Source organism: Ipomoea nil, unplaced genomic scaffold (genome assembly GCF_001879475.1).
Source record: "Ipomoea nil cultivar Tokyo-kokei standard unplaced genomic scaffold, Asagao_1.1 scaffold0436, whole genome shotgun sequence".
In the NCBI taxonomy this organism is placed as follows: domain Eukaryota; kingdom Viridiplantae; phylum Streptophyta; class Magnoliopsida; order Solanales; family Convolvulaceae; genus Ipomoea; species Ipomoea nil.
The window spans coordinates 431,410-455,715 of NW_017616864.1; the positions used below are offsets into that span (position 1 = coordinate 431,410).

The 24,306-nt window shown below is 38.7% G+C and overlaps 3 protein-coding genes and 1 pseudogene across 4 annotated transcripts in view; all 4 read left to right on the top strand.

Annotated features, from left to right (window-relative positions):
- The window catches only part of LOC109172849 (putative late blight resistance protein homolog R1B-14), a 361,300-nt gene that overhangs the window by 196,395 nt on the left and 140,599 nt on the right, over positions 1-24,306 (top strand). The window lies entirely within an intron of this gene.
- On the top strand, positions 11,728-13,067 carry LOC109172830 (annotated as a pseudogene).
- Positions 19,884-21,640, top strand: LOC109172831 (putative late blight resistance protein homolog R1B-14). Its single transcript, XM_019322056.1, has 2 exons — positions 19,884-21,392; positions 21,587-21,640. Exons 1-2 carry the CDS (start codon positions 19,884-19,886, stop codon positions 21,638-21,640), a joined length of 1,563 nt encoding a protein of 520 aa, XP_019177601.1.
- Positions 21,616-22,977, top strand: LOC109172860 (late blight resistance protein R1-A-like). The gene is made up of 2 exons (XM_019322105.1): positions 21,616-22,517; positions 22,627-22,977. Exons 1-2 carry the CDS (start codon positions 21,654-21,656, stop codon positions 22,714-22,716), a joined length of 954 nt encoding a protein of 317 aa, XP_019177650.1. The 5' UTR covers positions 21,616-21,653; the 3' UTR covers positions 22,717-22,977.

Sequence of the window (24,306 nt, forward strand, 5' to 3'; positions counted from 1 at the left end):
CAGGACTAATTGGTATTGTAGTAATTCGATCAACATCCTGGGTTGAAAATAGCTCATTAAGCAAAGGAATGTCCCAGGTAGAGAATGCTGGATCTATTAAACCAGAGACTTCAACTTCCCCCAAATGAGGGGGCTTATCTGACACAATCCTTGGATCAGAATCCCCATTAACCACGGATCACCCCATACCAACGTGGATTGACCATTCCCAATCCTACGCCCGATATTACGAGCAATCAGGCCCTGAGCAGCCATAATACTCCTCCAACAAAAGCTTGGATTATTTCCAAATGAGGCGTTCAAAAAATCAGTATTCAAGTAATACCTGGCTTTATATACCCTCACAACCAAAGATTGGGGACTAGTCAGAAACCTCCAACCCTGCTTGCCTAGCATAGCCACATTGAAAGCTCTCAAATCCTTGAAGCCCATCCCACCATATTTCTTTGGTAAACTCAACTTATCCCAAGCAAGCCAATGAATTCCTCCCCTATCCCTCCCATTGCGCCACCAGAATCTATTCATAATGCGCTCCAGATTCTTACACAATGAGTCAGGTAACAGGAACACACTCATAGTAAAAGTTGGCATTGCCTGTGCCACAGACTTCAATAAAATCTCTTTTCCTGCCTGTGACAGAAGTTTCTTATTCCAGGAGCCTATCCTCTGCCTCACCTTATCCTCCACATACGCAAACACCGCACGCTTATTCCTCCCTATAAAAGCCGGCAAGCCTAAGTATTTTCCAAAACTCACTGCTTGCTGAACCCCAAACACCGCAGCCACCATATCCCTATCTGTCCGCAGAGTGTTCCTGCTAAAGAAAATATTAGATTTATGATAGTTAATGGTCTGGCCAGAGAGCTCCTCATAAAATGTAAGACACCGTTTGACCGCCTGCGCCTCACTGACATTTGCCTTAAAAAACAGAAGGCTGTCATCCGCAAAGAAGAGATGTGAGAGAGCAGGAGCCCCTCTCGCCACCCTTAATCCATGAACAACACCCCTATCCTGAGCCTGCTGTAACAACAATGATAACCCCTCTGCACAGATAATAAATAAATATGGGGATAAAGGATCCCCCTGACGGAGCCCACGTGACGGGGCTATCTGGCCTCCAGACGCACCATTAATCATAATATTATACGATACAGTAGTGACACATTCCATAATCAGGTTTACCCACCTCACTTGAAAGCCCAATGCCAACATCATTTTTCTCAAGAACGACCACTCCATTCTATCATAAGCCTTCGCCATATCTAACTTCAGGGCCCCCCATCCCACCCTGCCTAACTGTTTTCTGTTCAAGAAATGACCCACCTCAGCAGCGACCAATATATTATCTGTTATCAACCTGCTAGGGATAAAAACGCTCTGCGAAACAGAAATAACATCACCCAACAAAGGCTTCATACGGTTAGCAATAACTTTCGCAATTACCTTGTACACAACATCAATAACAATAATGTTGAATTTTGTTGTCTCAAGGACTATTTTAATGTTCAAAGGCGGTTGTTACATCAACTAATTAAAAGTGACATAAAAGGAAGGCATAAAGCCAAGCTAGGAAATTAAAGTAAACAAATTCAGATAGAAAATTGGCATAAAGTATTATCATGACTTACTACTTACCAAATACAAATTGAACACCAAACATTTCTTAGTTTGCAGCACAAAACATATACGTGCCAAAAATGTATTCATTACCGTCAGAAAAGCAATGGACTGATGTATCTTTACCTAAACCCCTTGTCTCCACCAGGTTGTCCAACAGAAACTTACACCAGTTGAGCTCGTTGATTTTCTTTATCTCTTCAAGGTGATCTCTAAAATCTTGGTTGGAATAACCATTTTGCATACACTCAATCATTGTGTTGGCCATGAGGGCAAAGTCCCTTTTAAACCAGTCACTGAGTCACACCCATTTGGATAATCCACCAACTTTGCTTTTAATCTTTGCCGGGCTTATCTTGTGATCCAATACTTATATATATATATATATATATAGCCTCACACATGTTAAGCACAAGCATCACGCATGTTAAGCATAAGCCTCACGCACCTTAAACACATAACTCACACACCTTTTAAGTTTCAACAACTACTCACATTAAGCACACACCCACGCATGTTAAGCACAAAACTCAAGCACCTTAAGCACAAGACTCACACACCTTAAGCACAAGACACACGCACATTAAACACAAAACTCATGCACCGTAAATTTCAAGAACAACTCACATTAAGTATACACTCACGCACATTAAGCAAAAAACTTATGCACCTTAAGCACAAGACTCACGCACTTAAGTGAAAAACTCACACACATTAAGCAAAAAACTTAGTACGCACTCACGCACATTAAACACAAACCTCACGCACCTTAAACACAAGACTCACGCACCTTAATTACAAAACTCACACACATTAATCACCGCACTGGAACTTAATTATATATATATATATATATATATATATATATATATATATATATATATATATATATATATATATATATATATATATATATATATATATATATATATATATATATATGATAGATCAATGATTGGTAGTTGTTGAAAATAAGAAAAAAAAATATGGAATTATTTTTATAAATATTGAAAATTAAGTTTTCAATCACTACAAAAAAAATTGACATGCTTTTTTTTTTTTTTTTTTTTTTTTAAAGTAACACTTTCAATAATTGATGAACCCGGTGGACGTTAGAAATAAGCCTTTCAGTTTTTATATTACAGGATGACTATATTTTCATCATTTGATCTTGCTCCTATATGTATAAGAGAGGTTTAATGTAAGAACATGATTCCATGTAAATAGTTGAAGGTTACTGAAAAATAAAAGAAAAATGGGCATATTAACTTTATACAGTAAATGTTACATACTTAAAAGTTTCAATAATTATAAAATTGAGTTAATACCCAAAATCGTCCTCGACTATAGTGGTTTTTCTCAATTTCGTCCTAAACGACTTTGGTGACCTAATATCGTCCCAGACTTTTGTGTTTCGCTCAATTTAGTCCCAGACTTTTGTGTTTTTGCTCAATTTAGTCCATCATTTGTTATTTTGTCCATTTGGTGTTAAATAAATAGACAATTCAGTAATTTTAATAATGGCATCTCTTTACTCAAAGACATGTGAACTGCGAAATCCCCTTTTTTTTACGAATTACTCCCAGAATTACTCCTAAAACTGCGAATATAAAATTTGATTTGCAGGTCCGGGAGTAATTCTGGGTGTAATTCGTACAAGAAAGAGGAATTTCACACTTCACAAGTTGAAAGTTATAAAGAGAGATCAATATTGACATTACTGAATTGTCTCTTTATTTAACACCAATTTGACGAAATAACAAATGGAGGACTAAATTGAGCGAAACACAAAAGTCTGGGACGATATTAGGTCACCAAAGTCGTTTAGGACGAAATTGAGAAAAACCACTATAGTCGAGGACGATTTTGGGTATTAACTCTTATAAAATTAACCTATACTTTTTTCTAAAACCTTCAACATGTAACATGTTGGATAAGATTAGTGCATATGCAGCTGTTTAGAGTGTTCTAATTTAAAGTCAACCCTAGCTATATATAATTCAACAGATCTGTCTCAACTCTCATCCTCTATGCTCAATAATTGGCAAGTTGGTAATAGTGACAAATCATGCATTATTTTATTCTAACATTATATTGCCTAATCATAATAGAACATGCAATAAGGAATGCTACATATAATAATACTCACGCCAACCATGCCAACATTTTATAGACAAATTAAAGATTGCACATGACTATTGGCTGCTTTGACCATTTCTTTGATCATGATAAATAAAAAAATTTGAGTGGTGTCACTTATATAACTCCGCACTGCCATTTCTACCATTAATAATTCTTTATGAAATCATTAGATGCTTGGTATTTTCCTATCAATTAGATATTTAGAAAATTAATTCCAAAGAATGTGTTTGTCAAGAATAATTTAATCGACATGACTTTTCTGATGTATTGTGCGTTGAAAGATTCAATTGTACCATTAGTATGTCTTAAATTTTGAATTAAAAAATAAATAAATAAATCACAACCATATATACGTGCTGGAATTTCTTATCTGACTACCATGGCAGTTGGGTTCTTCTTCAAACCCATTTTCTGGGTTGCTACCATATATGTGAGGTGTATATATATATATATATATATATATATATATATATATATATATATATATATATATATATATAGAATAAAGTTCAAATGCGGCGGGGTCTTCTCGTGCGGCGGAATTCCAGAATACACTAACAGTGTTAACAATATGCACCAACAGTGTTAGAAAAACACACCACAATGAAATGCAATAGAACATCACAGAATACACAACAGACTCAAAAAAAATACACCATATAACTCACCACCCCCAATGGTGTATTTCTGAACAGTGTATGATGTTTTTACTCACACCTAATGGTGTGTGTTTGGTGATGCAGGGCTCTGTTTACTCTGTTTTTTGTGGTGTATTTTCCTAACGTTGATGGTGCATATTTGTTGAACTATTGGTGTTGCCGCACCGTAAGCAATCGCCGCACCGTAAGACACTGCCGCACCTGAACTCGCCTATATATATATGTATATATATATATATATATATATATATGTATATATATATATATATATATATATATATATATATATATATATGTATATATGTATATATATGTATATATATGTATATGTATATATATGTATATATATGTATATGTATATGTGTATATATATACATATATATATATATATATATATATATATGTGTGTGTATATGTATATATATATGTATATATATATATATATATATATATAGGGAAGGGATCAGGTGCATTAATTGCTTCCCGTGCGGATGTGCGGTGGATTAATGTGCGTGAGGTTTATACTTAATGTGCATGAGATTTGTACTCAATGTACCTGAGATTTGTACTTAATGTGCGTCATGTTAATATACGTAAGTTTTGTACTTAATGTGCCTGAGTATTGTGTTTAATGTGCGTGAGATTTGTGCTTAATGTGCGTGCGTATTTCAGAATTACGAGCTCAGAAGGAAGCCGAACAGAAACTCACTGACATTAACGCCCAAGCTTCTTGTTACTTCTTCCTTCAATTTGGCCATGGATTCTGGATTATCAACTACCTTCAGTGCAGTTGAATGTTTATATAAATGAAGCACGCACAGTAAAATTTGCACAGCAGCTGAGTGTGGATTTCTGTTGTATTATTCCCATAATTTTTAACCACCATAGCCCGCCTCCGCATCATCATCATTAGGGAGGGGGCAAATGGCTACTGGGATGGGGAAGAAGCTGACATCAATATTTTCTGCTGCATTTTACACATTCACGCACATTAAGTACAAATCTCAAGCACATTAAGCACAATACTCACGCACATTGAGTACAAATCTCACGCACATTAATCAACTGCACATCCGCACCGGAAGCATTCACCGCACGGGAACCTTTCACTATATATATATATATATATATATATATATATATATATATATATATGGGGAGTTCATGTTTGAGATGGAATATATAATGACTGGTCTATCCAGTAAATTAACGACTAAGGCCAACTCCAGCGAAGTGCCAAAATGGCCACCAACACCAAAATGGCGCCCAATTTGGCGCTGAACCTTCTCCAGTGAAGGCGCCAAATTGGGCGCCATTTTGGTGATGGTCTACAATGCAGCGCCATATTTGGCACTGAACGATAGCTTTACACCAAGATGGTGGAGGCCATTTTAATTTCATCTTTGCTCCTGGTCTTTTTTTATTAATTACTTTTGTAACTCTATTTTGTTTTTATGGATTTAGATATTTTATTAAATACATAAACATAACATTTGAATAATTAAAAATAAATTATACCATTTGAAAGATCTTATCAAGACGATTAAAACAAGCCTAATATTATATATTGATTAATTAAAAATTAAATTACATAAAACATAATTTTCGTAAAATTAAACAGAATACATCCGAAATTAAACAAAACATACTTAGAATTAATAATCTCCAAGACCATCCTAATTTCCTCCCAAATTATCAAAATATTGAGTAAATTGACTACTTGATTCAACCCTTGTTTGCTCATTAGCTCTGTTTGCAACAATTTGTAGTTGCGCATTTCTTATAGACTCACGCACCATTGGATCTATGATAGAATCTAAATTTATGCGTAAGATTTTGTTCTCTTCTCGGCGCTCTCTCATCTCTTCTCAACGCTCTCTGTTCGCTTCCTGTCGTTCTGCCAACTCTACTTTCTTTGCTTCAGTATGAGCTTTTAACTATTAGGACTATATTATCCATATTAGACTAGGACTATATTATTCGTGTTAAACTAGGATTCTATCTAGCATCTCTATATATTCGCTCCCTGTACTCTCAGACATTATTATTGAATACAACACAATTATATTCTAATCTGGTATCAGTTAGCTAGGGTTATTATGACGGCCAAAATAACGTGAAGCACAGACCAACCTAATTTCTTGTAAAGACATGGCATCACCTCGCTTCGTAGCAGTAGCCGATGGCATCGAACCAAGATACACTGTATGAGAAACGGTCCAGTAAACGACGTCGCATTGATGATCCGTGTCAAATTTGTAAACATTTTGGTCACACGGTAACCAATTGTTTTTGGCGCTATGATGATCCTTGTCAAATTTGTAAATGTTTTGGTCACACGGGAGCCAATTGTTTTTGGCGCTATGATGATCCTTGTCAAATTTGTAAATGTTTTGGTCACACGGGAGCCAACTGTTTTCGGTGTTATTCAGGGGCTCGGGGTTTTCAGGCTAATGTGGCCGTCTCCGGTGATAATGGTGATTCCTACGGTCCTCATTAGTGGTTCCCTGACACTGGTGCTACAAATCACGCTACGCCTGATTCTTCTTTGATGACTTCTGCGACACGTTATGATGGCCCGGAGACTCTGTGAGTCGGCAGTGGTACATGTTTGCCTATTGTTAATGTTGGTTCCGCTTCGTTAGCTACTGATTCTAGGTCTTTTAAGTTACATGATGATTTACATGTCCCTGGTCTCTCTTCTTCTCTATTGTCTGTCCAACGTTTTGCGAAAGACAATAATGTTTTCTTTGAGTTTCACCCCCTTTGTTTCTATGTGAAGGACATTTTGACCAAGAAGGTTCTTTTTAAGGGACATGCTTCTGGGGTCTCTACACATGACCTGCGTCCTCCTCAGCTCCTACTGCGTTTGTTGCTGCACGATTATCTTACGTTTGGCACATGCGGTTGGGGCATCCTCATTCTCGAGTCTTACGTAAAATTTTAACGTCTTCGTCTATTGGTACATTTGATTCTAGTGATCTTCCCAATGTCTGTTCCTCTTGTCAATTGGGAAAATCCTCTCGTTTTCTTTTGACTCGTGTCGAACCTACTAGTACGCATCCTTTGGAATTAATTTATTCAGATAATTGGGCCCCGGCGCCATTACTTTCTACGTCTGGCTATAAATATTTTGTGTTATTTGTGGATGATTACACTCGTTATATATGGTATTATCCCATGCGTGCTAAATCTGATTTGTATGCTATATTTGATAAGTTTCGGTCACTCGTTGAACGTTCTTTTTCTCGCAAGATTATTTCCTTTCAATCCGATTTAGGGGGAGAATATAAAAATTTTGGTTCCACTCTTGCTTCGCTGGGTATTCGCCACAGGCAATCCTGTGCGTATACTCACGAGCAAAATGGTCGAGTGGAACGCAGACATCGTCATGTTGTTGAGACAGGGCTGTCTTTAATGGCTCAAGCATCTGTCCCATCTCGTTTTTGGGACTATGCTTTTGAGACTGCTGTGTATCTAATTAATAAAATGCCTACTCGTGTTCTGTCTGATGAGTCCCCTCACTTCCGTTTACATCAATCTCCCATGTCCTACTCTTACTTGCGAGTGTTTGGCTGTTTGTGTTTTCCTGTCCTACGTCCTTATAATCGCAATAAACTCCAGTTTCGCTCATGTCCTTGTGTCTTTCTAGGCTATCCTCTGTCTTATCGTGGCTATCCTTGTTTGGACACTAACATTAACAAGGTTTTTATCTGTCACAACGTGCGATTCGATGAGACTGTGTTTCCCTTTGTTTCTCCTATTGCCTCGCAGGTTGCTACACCGCGTTCCGAATTGCGGGCTACTGCACCAATTGTGACAGGCCAAGGAAGTGATGTCTCGACCACGGTTACTGATGGCGCTCGGTAGATTCATGAGCCCGTGGCGGCTTCTGGCGGTGATGCCGGTCACGGTTACGAGCAGTCCGCATCGAGTGAGCAGACTATCTTGGACCAGTTGGTTGAGCAGCGCGGCAGGCCGCACAGACGTCCTCGACATGTTGCCTTACCCACTATTTTCACTATATTGCCTGAGCCTACCTGTTACTCTCAGGTGGTCAAGTTTCCTGAGTGGCCTGATGCAATGGGTGCGTAGTTCAATGCCTTGGTCTATAATCATACGTGGCATCTCGTTCCATCTCAACCAGGTGTGAATGTTGTTGGTTGCAAGTGGGTTTTTAGAACCAAACGGAAGGTCGATGGTTCAATAGACCGTCATAAAGCAAGGTTAGTAGCCAAGGGTTTTAATCAGGTTGTTGGAGAGGACTTTTTTGAGACCTTTAGTCCTGTGGTTAAGCCCACTACGGTTCATCTTCTCTTATCTTTTGCCGTATCTCGTGGGTGGTCTATTCGCCAGTTGGATATTCACAACGCCTTTTTAAATGGCGAGCTAGCTGAAACTGTTTACATGCGACAGCCACCTGGTTATGAGGATAAGTCGTTACCAAATCATGTATGTTTGCTTAAAAAATCTGTATACGGTCTCAAACAGGCTCCACGTGCACGGATCACAAGGCTACATGATTTTCTTGTCTCTGTGGGCTTCTCGCCTTATAAGACGGATGTGTCTCTTTTTATCTATTCTCGTGACAATATTCGTCTTTATTTCTTGGTGTATGTTGATGAAATTTTAATTATGGGTTCTGACACAGATCGTGTTACTGCTCTTATTGATAAATTAGCAATTGAATTTAAGGTTCGTGATATGGGTGTGCCTTCTTTCTTCTTGGGAATAGAAACTGTCCCGTTATCTGGTGGTATGCTTTTATCCCAACAACGGTACATGAAGGATATTCTCAAACGTGCTGGCATGGTGGACTGCAAGCCAGTAGTCACGCCTGCCTCTTCTGCGAAAATCACAGATGACATGGTCGTTCCCTATGCCGATCCTACACAATACAGGAGTCTTGCTGTTGCTCTCTAGTTTCTTACAGTAACCTGTCTGGATCTATCTTATGCTGTTAATCTATTGTGTCAACATATGCATGCTCCCACTACTGCAGACTGGGCCTCTCTAAAGAGAGTCCTGCGGTATGTCAAAGGCACCCTGAATCTTGGCCTGCGTATTTCTTGATCTACATCTATGGATATTCACGCCTATTCTGACTCAGATTGGGCTGGCGATCCGAATGAGCGCAAATATTCTAGTGGCTTTGCTATGTTCTTGGGCAGTAATCTTATATCTTGGGTTTGTTAGAAGCAACAGATTGTAGCACGTTCTTCGACTAAAGCAGAATACAAGGGACTCACTGATGTATCTGCAAAAGTTACATGAAATCGGCATCCCGCCTGCGACTCCTCCTCGACTATGGTGTGATAATTTGGGAGCTACTTATTTATGTGCCAATCCAGTGTTTCATGCCCGCACGAAGCCCATTGAGATTGACTATCATTTTGTTCATGATAAAGTAGCCAAAAAGGAGTTAGAAGTGCACTTTATTTCAACCAAGGATCAACTAGCGGATATTTTCACAAAGTCTCTGTCGTCTCTTCGTTTTAACTCTCTCCGTGACAAGCTCAATGTTTTGGCTAGCCAATTTTGTGCTTGAGGGGGAGTATTAGGACTATATTATCCATATTAGACTAGGACTACATTATTCAGGTTAGACTAGGATTCTATCTAGCATCTCTATATATTCGCTCCATGTACTCTCAGACATTATTATTGAATACAACACAATTATATTCTCACCTTAACAACTGAACCTCATAATTTTTTTGAAGTATATCTTGATAATTTTCGAACATTTTTTTGATTTGTTCATTTTCTGTCTGGATTGATTTTAAAAATTCCTTACTTTCTTCATTGAGTTGTTTATTCTTTTTCTCCATGTTCCTTCCAGTAGGATGTTTGCTTACATTGTTGTTTTCATTAACCTGGTCTGCACTTTCAAAGTCGTCATTTAAATCAACACAAAAAGATGATGAGCCTATTGACTTATCTGCTCTATCATGTAGTGATTGTGATCCTTTAAAGTCGGTACTTCGCTTTCGGCTGCCAAGACTTTTGTCTATACTAGGAGTAGCACTAAATTTCTCGAGGTCCTTAAGGATAGGCCATTCGTGATCAAATATAAACCCCTTTTGATATTTGGCATCTTGTGACATTAAATATTTTGCTCTATCTAGCTGTTATAAATAATAAATATAAGCAAGTAAATAATAAATATGTACAATGTACTCACAATTTAAGCAAATGACTAATAAAACATGTATAAAGTACTCACAAACATGTATAAAGTACTCACAATGTCTTTTTCAGACGCTCCACTCGGGTTCATGTTTTCAATTTGGTGGATGCATCCTCTTAATTTTGAAACAGCTGCCATCATATTTTGCATCCGAGTTTGAAGAGATCTCCAAGATCGATTGTTGACATTATTTGCTGGTAGCATTTGATGGTACTCAATCCCAATACGAGACCAAAATTCTTGTTGTGCTTGATTCTTACCAACTTTAAGATCTTGGCTAATATCACAATACACACGACTTAGAAATTGATCTTCCTCGAATGAGTATGATGCAGTTCGGGTTATGCGTGAGCTCGACATTTTGCAAAGAGAATGGGGAGGTGTTGCAAAATCAAAGAGGGAGTTTGAGAATCCAAAGAGTGGTGGTTTTACTTTGGCAATCCAAGTGTAGTATTTATAGATGAAAACAATCCTGATAAAGGTTGTGATAAGATTTCATATCTTTCATTGGATTGCGTGTTGGAAAGATTTGCATACCAATGAATGGTTAAGATTGTTGATATTTAATCTAACGGTTGAAAACAATCCAGATAAAGGTTGTGATAAGATGTCATATCTTTCATTGGATTGTGTGTTGGAAAGATTTGCATACCAATGAATGGTTAAGATTGTTGATATTTAATCTAACGGTGTAAAACAATTCTGATAAAGGTTGTGATAAGATGTCATATCTTTCATTCGTTTGTGTTGGAAATATTTTCATACCAATAAATAGTTAAGATTGTTGATATTTAATCTAATGGTTGAAAATAATCATGATAAGGGTTGTGATAAGATGTCATATCTTTCATTGGATTATGTGTTAGAAAGATTTGCATACCAATGAATGGTTAAGATTGTTGATATTTAATCTACCGGTTGAAAACAATCCTGATAAAGTTTGTGATAAGATTTCATATCTTTCATTGGATTGTGTGTTGGATTGCATACCAAAGAATGGTTAAGATTGTTGAGGTTTAATCCAACGGTTGAAAACACTCTTGATATCTTGTTACAAATACTAGTACATCACATACAAAGTTATCATTCATCTCTTCATCATATCAATATTATTCAATTATGAATTCCAACAATGGTAAACCCCCTATGCCATTTTCTTCTTCATCCTCATCATCATCCTCACCCTCACCCCCATCCCAACAATCAGAGGATGATCTTGATCTCAATACTCTAATACAATCACAAGAGCAAGCATTACTAAATGTATATGCTAACAACAACGCTGTCATGGCTTACTATATGGAAACTATGGCAAATCAAGCTAGCAACTCAAGGCACGGTGGTTCGGTTCTTGGCTGTAGAGTGATTCATCATGATCGTGTAGATGGTGATCGAAGGTTATGGGCTAATTATTTTTCAGAAAATCCAAAATATAATGAAACAATGTTTCGTAGACGATTTCGAATGAGTCGAAATTTGTTTTTACGAATTGCCAACACCGTTGAAGATCATGACAACTACTTGGAAGGGTAGGCTTGTCTACTTTACAAAAAATAACAGCAGCCTTTCGAATTTTGGCTTATGGAGTACCAGCGGATGCAACAGATGAATACATTCAAATTGTAGAATCAACTGCAATTGAAAGTTTGAAGAGATTCTGTCGAGCAATTATAGAGGTCTTCGGGGAGCGCTATCTAAGAACACCTGATGCTAATGACGTTGCAAGGTTGCTTCAAATTGGCGAGAGTCGTGGTTTTCCAAGGATGCTTGGGAGTTTAGATTGTATGCACTGGACTTGGAAAAATTGTCTAACAGCTTGGGCGGGACAATATTCTGGGCGTAGTTGAGAACCAACTATTGTTCTTGAGGCTGTAGCTGATTATGATTTGTGGATATGACATGCACATTGTGGTTTGCCACGGTCGAATAATGACATTAATGTGTTGGAGGCATCTCATTTGTTTGCAAACCTTGCAAATCGTATAGCACCTCCAGCTCATTATGTTATTCAAGGAAAAGAGTACCATACAAGATATTATTTAGCTGATGGTATATACCCAAAACGGTCAACCTAGGTACTAACTATTCATGAACCTCGAGGGCTAAAGAAAAATTTATTTGCAACGATGCAAGAAGCATGTAGAAAAGATGTCAAACGTGCATTTGGGGTCCTACAGTCACGATTTGCAATAGTCAAGGGACCGACACGTTTTTGGGATAAATGTGTATTACATGATATAATGACATCTTGCATCATAATGCACAATATGATAATTGAAGATGAACGTGATGAGCAAGCAGCTATACAAAGTTCGAGAGAAGCGCCGGGTCTTGAAGTTGATATATGTAGAGATGAAGCTACTGTATTTCAAGAATTTCTTGCTCGACATAGACAAATAAAAGATAGAGAAGCGCATTATGCACTTCGTAATGCATTGGTTGAGCATTTGTGGGAATGATATGGTAATTTTGAAAATTAAATGTAATAGTTGTTATATGCTATATTATTGTGGAATAAAAATATTATTTGCATACCAATTAAATTTTATATTAAAAAAATTAAAGTAAAAAAATTAAAGTTTTAATTTATGAGAAAACAAATTATTTTAGTGTAGAAATAGAATTTGGTGTAATGAGTTAGAGATGAATAAAATTTGGTGTAAAAATATGCTAGGAGTATTTCTTTTAGTGTAAAATTTGATGTAATGGATTGAAGATAGCTTAATAATTGTTATTAAAAAAAATAAGACAGTTAAATTTTAACGGTGTACTGTTCTCATTCAAAGTCAACCTTATTATATAAAATTAATCAGATCTGTCTCAATCAATCTCATGCTCTCTGCTCTCTCAAAATGTCTGATCTGATCTGATCTGATCTGATCTGAGAGTAGTTGAAATTGGCATATCGTTTCTCTACTGCTCTACTTCATAAATTATATATTCAACAACGTAACTAATTCAGATCTCTCATCTCTCTCAACTTTCATTTCATCTCTGCTCGATCGCTCAGTAACTCTCATCGCATCGCATCTGAGTTTCAATTCAGAAACACCGGACCTGAGATTAGTTACATTGAAGTTGGCATATATTTAATTTTCTCTGCTCTGCTCTACTCCATAAATTCAACAACCAACTAATTCACGGAATAACTCCATCTCCATCCTCATCAACCTAAGGTATGCATCTTTTATACTCTCTCCAACATCACTCTATTCCTTTTCTGCTTTCATCTCTCTCTATATATATAGTTTAGCATTATGTTTTGCCCTCTCAATTCCTTTACCTTTTGCTGATACAGATTTATTCAATAACTAAATTTATAATATATATTTATCTCATTTTCATTGTGTGATATATATATATATATATATATATATATATATATATATATATATATATATATATAAAGAGAGAGAAAGAAAGAGAGAGGGGATGATGCCACTCTCCCGTAAGAACATGGGAACTAATTTGGTAAAGCCCGTGTGCATATGGAGTGGTGTCCTGTAAGAATATAACTAATCTGGTAAAGCTATGGACCGTTATGATTAAAGTGAAAGGTTAGGTACAACACATTTGTGGGTTGGGGTTGGGGGTGCGGGAAGGGGATGGAGATACGGGTTAGCCCATGTAACCCAAAGGTCGGATTGAAAACAGGTCGAGTTGAAAAATTTTCAACCCAATCAATCTAAAATACGACTTAAACTAGGTCAAAATTGCTAGCGGTGGCAAATTATTGTGTGGACCATGAATATCAGGTACATTTTTAATATATTAAAAGTACATTATTTTTGTATTGAAGGTACATTATTTTTGTACTGAAGGTACATTATATAAAATCATGTACCTTTAGTATATTAAAAATGTACTTTAAAAAATGTACCTTATGTACATAAATAATGTACCCTCAGTATATTAAAAATGTACTTTTTATTTATGGTCCATGCAATAATGATTGGCTAGCGGGTTGAACCCGTTTTACTGCTCTAGTTATGATGTGTGCATGCACACGGAACAAATGCTTAATATGCACACTGCATAACGCTCCATATCCACACGTGTGTTTTCAATTCCCTCGATTAATCTCATTCATATGTCTGTCTGTTTAACGCACCAAATTGATTTTTATGTTCTTACAGGGGAGTGGTTCTCGATCATATGAATACTATTATATATATATATATATATATATATATATATATATATATATATATATATATTAATGAATTTTTTGAAATCAGGTCTATCATAAACCGGGTATTATAGAGGTACAACACAGGGTAGGAAAATAGTAGTATTATTACCTCCTTATTTACCTCCATACCGTCGTCTACCAGCCAATGCGCCATGCCACACGACCACTAGCCACGGAGCCACGCCACACAACCACTAGCTAGGGAGCCACGCTAAACGACTACCAACCAGGGTGCCACGCTAAACGACTACCAACCAGGGTGCCACGCTAAATTACTACCAACCAAGGTGCCACGCCACATGATAGGACACAGCTCGGCGCACTCGTCTCGCCGGCACACCTTGGCTAACAGCCGTCAAGGCCCCAAACTGCCACGGGCACCTGCTGGGGCGTCGCAGGGCGCTCTTGGAGAGACAGCTGTCGGAGGCTAGTGCACCACCCGGCACCCATAGCGGCCTGTCGGCCGCTGCCGACGCCCTCCCTACCTACACATGTGCCACTTCATAACCAAGACTCATGTGTCTATGCCATTCCTCTGCTTGCATCAGTACATCTTCACCACCCTTGCCACACACATATACACCTTAAAAATATTGCGCCTCTTTTGGAGAGGGGTAGGGGGGTTGGGGGTGCTGCCGCCACACCACAGCACGCACTAGGCTCATTGGGTGCGCCATGGTCGGAGGTTGCCGGTGGGCCACACTGCTGGCCGGTGGTGGCGGGTTTGTAAAGCTACCTGATCGCGAAATATGGAATAAATACAAGAAGTAACGCTTTGGTAAACAAGAGATAGAGTGGTTTGGTGGGTTAAAGTGTGCATGTTATGCGTGAGGTCTTGTGTTGAAATCTTTTTGGCAGTGCAATATCTCCTTGACTTGCCCCACTGGTAGTTTTTCTTTTGTGCCTTTCTAAGCCACCATGCTTTCCTTGCACAACAAGATTTGGGTCAACCTCCTTCCTTCACCACACCCACTTGGTTCAAAACTTTCCCAATAAAATGGGCCCCCGGGACCTAATGCCCTCATCATAAGTCTCCCACTTTCTTTGGTTATCTTTGACGAGCAAAGAAAGTATAGACACTTCCGACTTTCTACGCGTCTTGGCCCTCTTGGCTCCTAGTCTAAAAGGTTCTCCTCTCTTTCAAATAGCTCGATACTCGGTTCCTATATCACACATGTTGCTCGTTAGGATGACTTAGCTTTCTCATGTACCATACAAGAAAAAGATAGAGATATTCGTCACCTTCCCCTCGGGCAGGCTCAACTCATTGAGACGCCATGCCTCGATGGGTAACTTAGAGGTCCACAGTGGAGTGGAATATATCGACTGCTGAGTTGCAAAATTTAAATTCATTGACCACTGTGAAGCGGGATAAGATTTGTCAACCGCTAAGAAGCGAGCTAAGAATACTAGTGATCGCTGAGAAGCGGGATAATAATAAGTCGACTGCTAAGAAGCGGGATAATAATAAGTCGACTGCTAAGAAGCGGGATAGATAATCAGTCGACCGTTGAGAAGTGAGATAGATAATATGTCAACCGCGGAAAAGCGAGATAGATAATATGTCACGCGCGAAAAAGCATGATAGATAATATGTCGACTGTTGAGAAGCGGGATAGTGCGTTAACCATGTTTTTTTTGAACACTAGGTTACGTACGTACCTTGACCTGCAGGCCCAGGTAAATATCTATACGCCGGGTTGAGGTTCGCATATTTGGCCTGGGTGAAGATGCATACGGTCCGCCTACCTTGCAATCCCAGTACAAGATGTGGGAGCGGACTCACTATTTTTTTTGTGCACGTTGGGCTGCGTACCTTGCCCTTCAAACCCAGGTAAACATCTGAACGTTGGGTTGGGGATCGCATTATATTGTCCTAGGTGAAGATGCGTACAATTCGTCTATTTTGCGATCTCTATACGAGATGTGGGAGCGGATCCACCTTATATATATATATATATATATATATATATATATATATATATATATATATATATCTTTTGCACACGCTGGGCAGCATACCTTTCCTTGTAGGCCCAAGTGTACATCTGCACACTGGGTTGAGGATCGCGTCCGGTTGGCCCGGGTGAAGATGCATACAGTCCGCCTACCTTGCGATCCCGTATGAGATGTGGGAGTGGACCCACTTTTTTTTTTCTTTTGTATTTTTTTTTTCTCTTGGACCGCCTACCCAGCGTTGCGGGCTTAGCACAAAAAAATTAAAGGGGGTGAAGAGTATTAAGAAAATAATAAAAATATTTTTTTTATTACCTTCTCGGGTTGCTTGCGAATCTAGTCACAATTTTCCCTAGGCCGCTCGTCTTGCTTTCTGAGCCCAACGGTAATTGGTATAAAATGAAGCTGAAAATTATGTTATTATCTCCATGGACTACCTACCCAGTTTGCGAGTCCGGTTTGGATGCTTTTGTGTACTGTCGCGTCTCCTATATAGACCGCGGAGCTTCCAACTCGTGTTAGGACCACTTATACTATATGCAGATCCACTATTGCGTCGATTTCTTATTTTTCGCAACTTTCTTCGCTTGCAAGCCCAACCAAATATACATTGATATTGTTTCCCATGTAGAAATATTTTTTCATACCTCCCCGGGCTGCTTGCAAGCCCACCAAGGTGCTGCTATTTGGTCCAGGACCGCTACTCGGTCTACGGATCATTAATGTTCGGGATACGATCGATACTCTCATTGATGATTCCTCGTGAACTAGTTCAGACTCTTACAATGATGGGTTCCCACGGTTTGGTCATAGTTGTAGCACTCGGGCCTCTTACATTGGGCTCCCCTCCTTGATTGTGCTATCCTCCGAGCTCATGGAGTGCTGAGTTGGGTAAGATGATGATTTGCTTGAGTGTTCGGGTCAGCGATCGGCTATTGGGTGGGGCTAGGATGCACCCCCCTCTACTGCTAGGCCGCCTAGTTGCCAATAACATTGTTGATCTCATGGGTTAAAGGTAGGACATTAGGTCCGACCGCCGAGTACCCCTAATTTGTCACACCGATGGCACAACTACTTCCGACGACAAAGTTGTCAGGGAGACTTCTCGTGTACTCCGGGTGGGGAACCGACCTTTGTGAATTGGACTGAACCCCGACTTGCGTGCTAAGGTGTTTTTGCAGATCCAGGGAACGTTGGCTTTGTGACTTGGCCATTTTGGCGTATTTCGGTGTTTAATTGCGTAAAGGAAAACGGTAGAACGAGTAGAAATTAAGAACAAAAGTTTTTCACTGCGTTCCCCACGGATTGCGCCAATGATGGTTTTGTCGGAACCGACTCCACCTTAAACCGGATATAGAGGTACAGAACAGAGAGTAAGAAAATAGTAGTATTATTACGCGGAACACTAGGCCCAAAAAAATACGTACAGAGCCCAAGACACCGAACCAAAATGACGGCCAAAATAATAAATAAATAATACAAATTATAGCCCTAATTATTAAATAAAAATAATAATGTTACCACTAGGAATCTGACAAGAAAGAGAAAACTCAAACGACTCAACTAGAAAGGTCTTACATTTCAATGTATGTCCTAACCAGACCATTCCCCCTCCTTCTATACTGTTACTCGCCTCACCCCCACCGTCTACGTGTAGGCCATCCAAGATAGGCCAGCCTCTGCTAACCACGTGTCCCACGTCTACCTACCTCCCTGCTTACCTCCATTCTGTCGTCCATCAACCAGGGCGCCACGCTATACATTCACCAGTCAGGGTGCCACGCCACACAACCACTAGCTAGGGAGCCATGCTACACGACCCCCAGCCAGGGTGGCGCCGCGCCACACGGATGGACGTAGCCGGGCAAACCCGACGCGCCCAGCCAGCCTCGGCTGGCAGTCGTCAAAGCCCCAAACCGACGCCAAAGGCAAGGGGCACCAAGCTCACCGCGTCGTGGGGCGCGATGGCCACCGGAGGCTGGCACGCCACCCTTCATAACCAACACTCACGTGTCCATGCAATTCCTTTACTTACATTAGCACGTCTTCACCACCCTTGCCATGCGTATATACACCTTCAATATTACGGCCCCTACCGGCGAGACGTCGCTGCCACACCCTAGGGCACACTAGACCCGTTGGTGGCGCCATAGCCGGAGGTTGTCGATGAGCCACGCCGCTGGCCAATCGCTGGCTGGTGGTGGCAAATTTGTAAAGCTGCCAACCCACGAAATAAAGAATAAATACAAGAAATAACGCTTTTATAAATAGGAAATAGAGTGGCCTAGTGGGTTAACGCACGCTTGCTATGCATGAGTTCTTGGGTTCAAATCATTTTCTCTTTTGTTCCTATCTGACCCAACAAGATTTGAGCCAACCTTCTTCCTTCACCACCCCTACTTGGGTAGTTGGGTCAAGACTTTCCCAATAAAATTTGTGCAAACAATTGAAAAACAAATTTAAAACTTATAATGGTTCCATTATTTGTTGAATCACATAAGTTTAGAAGCCAGAAGATGCAATGGTTTTGCCGAGGGTATTATAATAACGATAGTTATGCCATGGACCCGGGTTCACCTTGCAAGGTGGACCTCGGTGAAAACACACAATTTACATACTTAATATTTACAATTCAAATTGTGAATATTTAGTATGTAAATTGTGAACATTTAGTATATAAAATTGTGAATATTCAATATGTAAATTGTGAATATTCAGTATATAAATTGTGAACATTCAATATATAAATTGTGTATTTTTAAATTAAGGTGAACTCAGGTCCACAGAATAATTAATTTGCAACTATAATAATTATTAATTCATTAGCTAGCAGATTAGATTTTAACCCATCTTGCATTGCATGCACCAGGCCACCCACTACACCAAATATTACAAACCACCACGATTGTGTTTCCCCGTGATTAAATAGTGTGTCGAATTTAGCCACTGTTTTCTAAAATCGCTGCTAATATTTATTACTTTAGTGGTGGTTATTAAGTGTCCCTAGTAAAATAATACTTTTTAATTCTAGTGTTATAAGCATTCCATTTAATTTCTTGGTCAGTAAAGTACGTAATTGAGACTAATAAGTCTGATTTGAGTTCCAGAAACACTTAGGAGAAGTTCAATGGATTTTGATGCTGTAACCGCTCTAATCAAAAGAGTAGAGGCTGCGGAGCAAGAACTTATAGAGCCCATAGTACATTCAATCTTGTATGCTGGAGGATCAATGATTGTGCCACTGGGTGAAACAATTGAGTTGCTGTCTTACAATCTACATTTTCTGCAAGCCTTTTTGGTGGAATGTAAGATGAAAATGAATGACGGGGACACCAGGGCTCAGAGACTGTATACAGATGTCCAAGATAAAGTTACTAGAATGTATGCAACGTACGATTACTGTGGAAGGAATGCTGCAGTTAAGCCTTGTGAACATATTCATTATGTCTTGAAAGATATAGTAAGAAATATTGAGAAAGTTAAAGATAGGATCCTGGAGGAGAAAGGAAGAGCTGTTTTAGAGGCTGAGGAACAGAACATCAAAATTTGGGATACCTACCAAAATGCTTTAAAGATTGACAATGAAGTGATTGTAGGATTTGATAGTGATATAGAGAAGATAGTTAACCGACTCTGTTATTCATACTTCATGGGATCAGTTTTCACCATTTTGAAGAATAGTAACATTGACAAGTTTCGAAAATATGAGTTGACACTACAAGTTATTCCACTCGTTGGGGAAGGAGGCATTGGAAAAACTACATTAGCCAAAAGAGTCTATGGACATCCAATTACAATTGCTAGCTTTCAAATTCGAGCATGGGTAGTTGTGTCTAAAGTTCATAACCTCAAAGAGATGCTCATTGGTCTATTACGTTGTATTTCACCAATCACTAGTGAAATCTACAACATGGATGAGGCTCAGATAGCTAAGAAATTAAGAACAAGTTTGATGGGCCAGAAGTATTTAATTTTCTTGGATGATATATGGACCACTGCTGCATGGGATGCCATGCAAAGATATCTTCCAGAGAATTTTAATGGAAGTCGAATCTTAGTAACTACTCGGTTCAGAGAGGTGCCTGAATACTTAAGTACAAATCCCTACCCAGTGAAGTATCGAACTTTTCCGGATCGTTGGGAATTATTTTCAAGGAAAGTGTTTGGGAAAAGTCGATGTGTTCCCAAAAAATATGTGCAAATTGGGGAACGCATTGTTCACGGTTGTGGTGGATTACCCCTAGTAGTTGTTTTAGTTTCCGGACTTTTGGCAGAAGAAAAAGGGTCTCTAGAAATATGGAGAGATGTTGCCCAAACTTTGGATGGAGTTGGTAGATATGATAATAACAAAAGAATTTCAAAAATAGTTTCATTAAGCTACAAGTACTTACCAAGTCATTTGAAGGATTGCTTTCAATATTTTGGTGTGTTTCCAGAAGACAGTGACATCCCTGTTAAGAAATTAATCAACTTATGGGTTGCAGAGGAATTTATAAAGCCACATAACAATATGAGTTTGGAAGAAATGGGAGAGAGTTACTTGCATGATCTCATTAATAGAAGTCTAGTTCAAAATACTGAGCTAAGTATTGACGGCAAAGTTAAGTCATGTAACATTCATGATCGAGTGCACGAGGTTTGTGTGAGAGATGCAATTGATGGGAATACATTGTGCATTTTCAATGACAACCATACTCTAAAGGCTAGTAATTGGTTAAGCTGTCAAACAAGTCATTGGCCAATCACTCGAGCGAATTATGGGAATTGCGGTCCTGATAAAATCCATTCTATACTCTGCTTTGGTAAAGATGTATATCATTCAAAATGCAGGTTGGTATACCCTTGTTTGGAATTGTTAAGAGTATTGGATTTATCATTGGTTAAATGGTCACGAGGAATGCCTCGTGAAATAACAGACTTGGTTCATTTGAGATACTTGGCTTTAAGTACCATTAGTTCTCTTTATGAGTTTCGATTTTTCAAGCTTAAGAAATTGGTAACCTTCATAGTTACTTCATGGATGGAAAAATGTCCATTGCAACTGCCATGTGATATTTTGGATTTGCCACAATTGAGGCATTTGCATGTTGACAAGAGATGTTCACAGTATCTCCCTTGCTTAGTCAAAAAAGATCTACAAACTCTTTATTGGTTGAAAGTTGCTATCTCTGATGCAAATCCAAACTTCGAAATGGTTCCAAACCTAAGGGAACTTGGGATTTTCATTGAAGGCCAATTGGCGCCTAGCTATCTAGGGAGCCTTGTGTATTTACATCGACTTGAGAAGTTGAAGTTTGAAGTAGGAAGAGTTGAGCATTTTTATCTACCAACAGGTTTTCCACCAAACCTTAAGAAGTTGACACTTCGTTATACTTATCTTCCATGGAAGGAGATGGACACAATTGGCAAGTTGCCGCACCTTGAGGTGCTTAAACTAAAAGATTTCGCCTTTTGTGGCCCAACGTGGGAACCATCGAAACAGGGCTTTCGGAAATTAAAGGCACTTCTTATTTCATGTTCAAATCTCAAACATTGGAATGCAAGTTCTAATCATTTCCCAGTTTTGGAGCGCCTCGTTTTAAGATATTGTTGGGAATTGAAACAAGTTCCAATTAAGTTTGCAAAAATTGGAACATTGAATTTAATTGTTTTAGAATGTTGTTATTCTTCTCTTGTGTCTTCTGCAATGCTGATTTCTTCTGCAAAAAGTGGAACATTAATGGGAAAGGCTCCACTTCTTGTTCGTAAAGTTGGAACTAAGGTTTCTCTCTAATTCTTGTTCATTATTTCAAAATATTAGTTCTCTGCATTCTAATTTCATGTATTCATTAATTATTTGCTTTTTTACTCATTTTCAATTACTTTTCAAGGTTGAATTGCCTATTATTGAAAGTTCTGAAGAAGAAATGATGAAAGCTGATAAGAGTGTGCTAAAAAATCTGAAGAAGTTATTCTGGTGAATGCATTGAAGAAGAAAGAGCCCGAGGAAAGGTTATTCTGATGTGTTATTGCAATTGAATTTGAACTTCACTTTGTGTTTCAGCTTGTAAGTTTATTGCTAATGTTGATAAATTTAGGGACTAATTGTCCAGTCTAATCCAGATTGGTGGGATGGTGATCTCTCTTTGGTTGGGAGAAAACAAACAGAAAGTATTATTTTTGGTTTCCATTTGATCTAAACAATTTCAGCTGTGTGTGTTATGATGTTTTTTCTACTCCAATGGCTAAGTTGTAATAGTCCACTGTTCAATTCACTATTCTTTTACAGCATATTGAAATGCTTTTTGGTGCCAATGAAACCTGCGTCCATGTAGGACCCTGACTGACCGAACCAAACATTTTATTGGTAAATTAATCGAACCCAAAATTTTTTGATTAAGGGAAGTTTTTTATCTAAATTTTTAAATCTTTAAAATTAGGAAAAACTGTCAAATTGGTAACTATACTTACCATTTTTGTGCAATTGGATCATTGAATTTAAAAAGTGTTAACTAAGAGCTAGATGCACAGGCTAGGAAACAAGTACTTAACCATCCAAAATGTAGTATCAAATTCACAAGTTCAAATCTATAGGCACACAGGCCTCCATAACTAGCTAAGGAACAAAAGGGAGCTATGCGAAACTAATCCATCTTCTAGTGCGCTCACAACGATCTACTCTGTACCTGTAAAACATAAGGGGTAGCACCTGTTAGCGAATAATGCTAAGTAACCCACCACTACTCGTTCAGTACAATATAGTATAGATATAAGAAAACCATTTGCAACTTGGAATACATAATATATAGTCTTTTAAGACAAGGAATAGAAACAAAATCAGGGGTGACACTTCTTCCCCTTGGCTTGGTAACAGGCTAGCCTCATTGTCTTGCTTTTGGTAGATGGAGCAACAACAGGAGCTTTACCATTAACAGAAGATCTCAAGTTCTTAAACACCTGTCTGACAGGAGGATCACTCTCAGCTTTCTCAGTTGAAACTGATCTTCTCTTCTTTTCCGGCTGTGTAGACTCGGTAAACTCATCACCAGTAGCCACAACCACCTTCTCTGGAACCCCCTTTCTCTTGGACTTCCGTGTTTCCTTGACTGGTGAACTATTTGTAGGACTCGGTGACACAAAATTGCTGGTCTCAGACCCAGGTGCAGTAAATGTGGCCATAAGCTTATTGACCTCCCTAATTTTAAACGTTGTGGAGTATGGGTGAGCTGTCTCAGCCACTGATGGAGACTCATTTTGTTCAGAAGGTGGGGCCTTATTACCTTACACTTCAGCCAGTTTCTTCTCATCATCACTGTTTGTTGGAATCGAAAGCACATGACTTGGTCTTACCACTTTGTAAGGCAAAGGAACTGAGTCACTGGACAAGTTTTCACAATAGCGAACTTGTTCTAGATTCTCAGCCAGACTAGAAGATGTATAGAAGGGGATAACAACATTTGGATAAGATGGATGAGTACTCTCAGACTATTCAGATGGGGGGGGGGGTGGACAACAGACTCATTAAGAGGAGTTTCAACCGTACAGATTTGAATAGAGGTTTTAATTAGAAC

What these genes read in the sequence shown, in the direction of transcription:
- LOC109172831 (XM_019322056.1), top strand. Translation starts at nt 19,884, where the DNA reads ATGGATTTTGATGCTGTAACCGCTCTAATCAAAAGAGTAGAGGCTGCG. An exon ending in TTCATGATCGAGTGCACGAG is followed by an intron (nt 21,393 to 21,586) that starts GTTTGTGTGAGA and finishes TTCAAAATGCAG; the next exon opens with GTTGGTATACCCTTGTTTGG.
- LOC109172860 (XM_019322105.1), top strand. Translation starts at nt 21,654, where the DNA reads ATGCCTCGTGAAATAACAGACTTGGTTCATTTGAGATACTTGGCTTTA. An exon ending in TTCGTAAAGTTGGAACTAAG is followed by an intron (nt 22,518 to 22,626) that starts GTTTCTCTCTAA and finishes TTACTTTTCAAG; the next exon opens with GTTGAATTGCCTATTATTGA.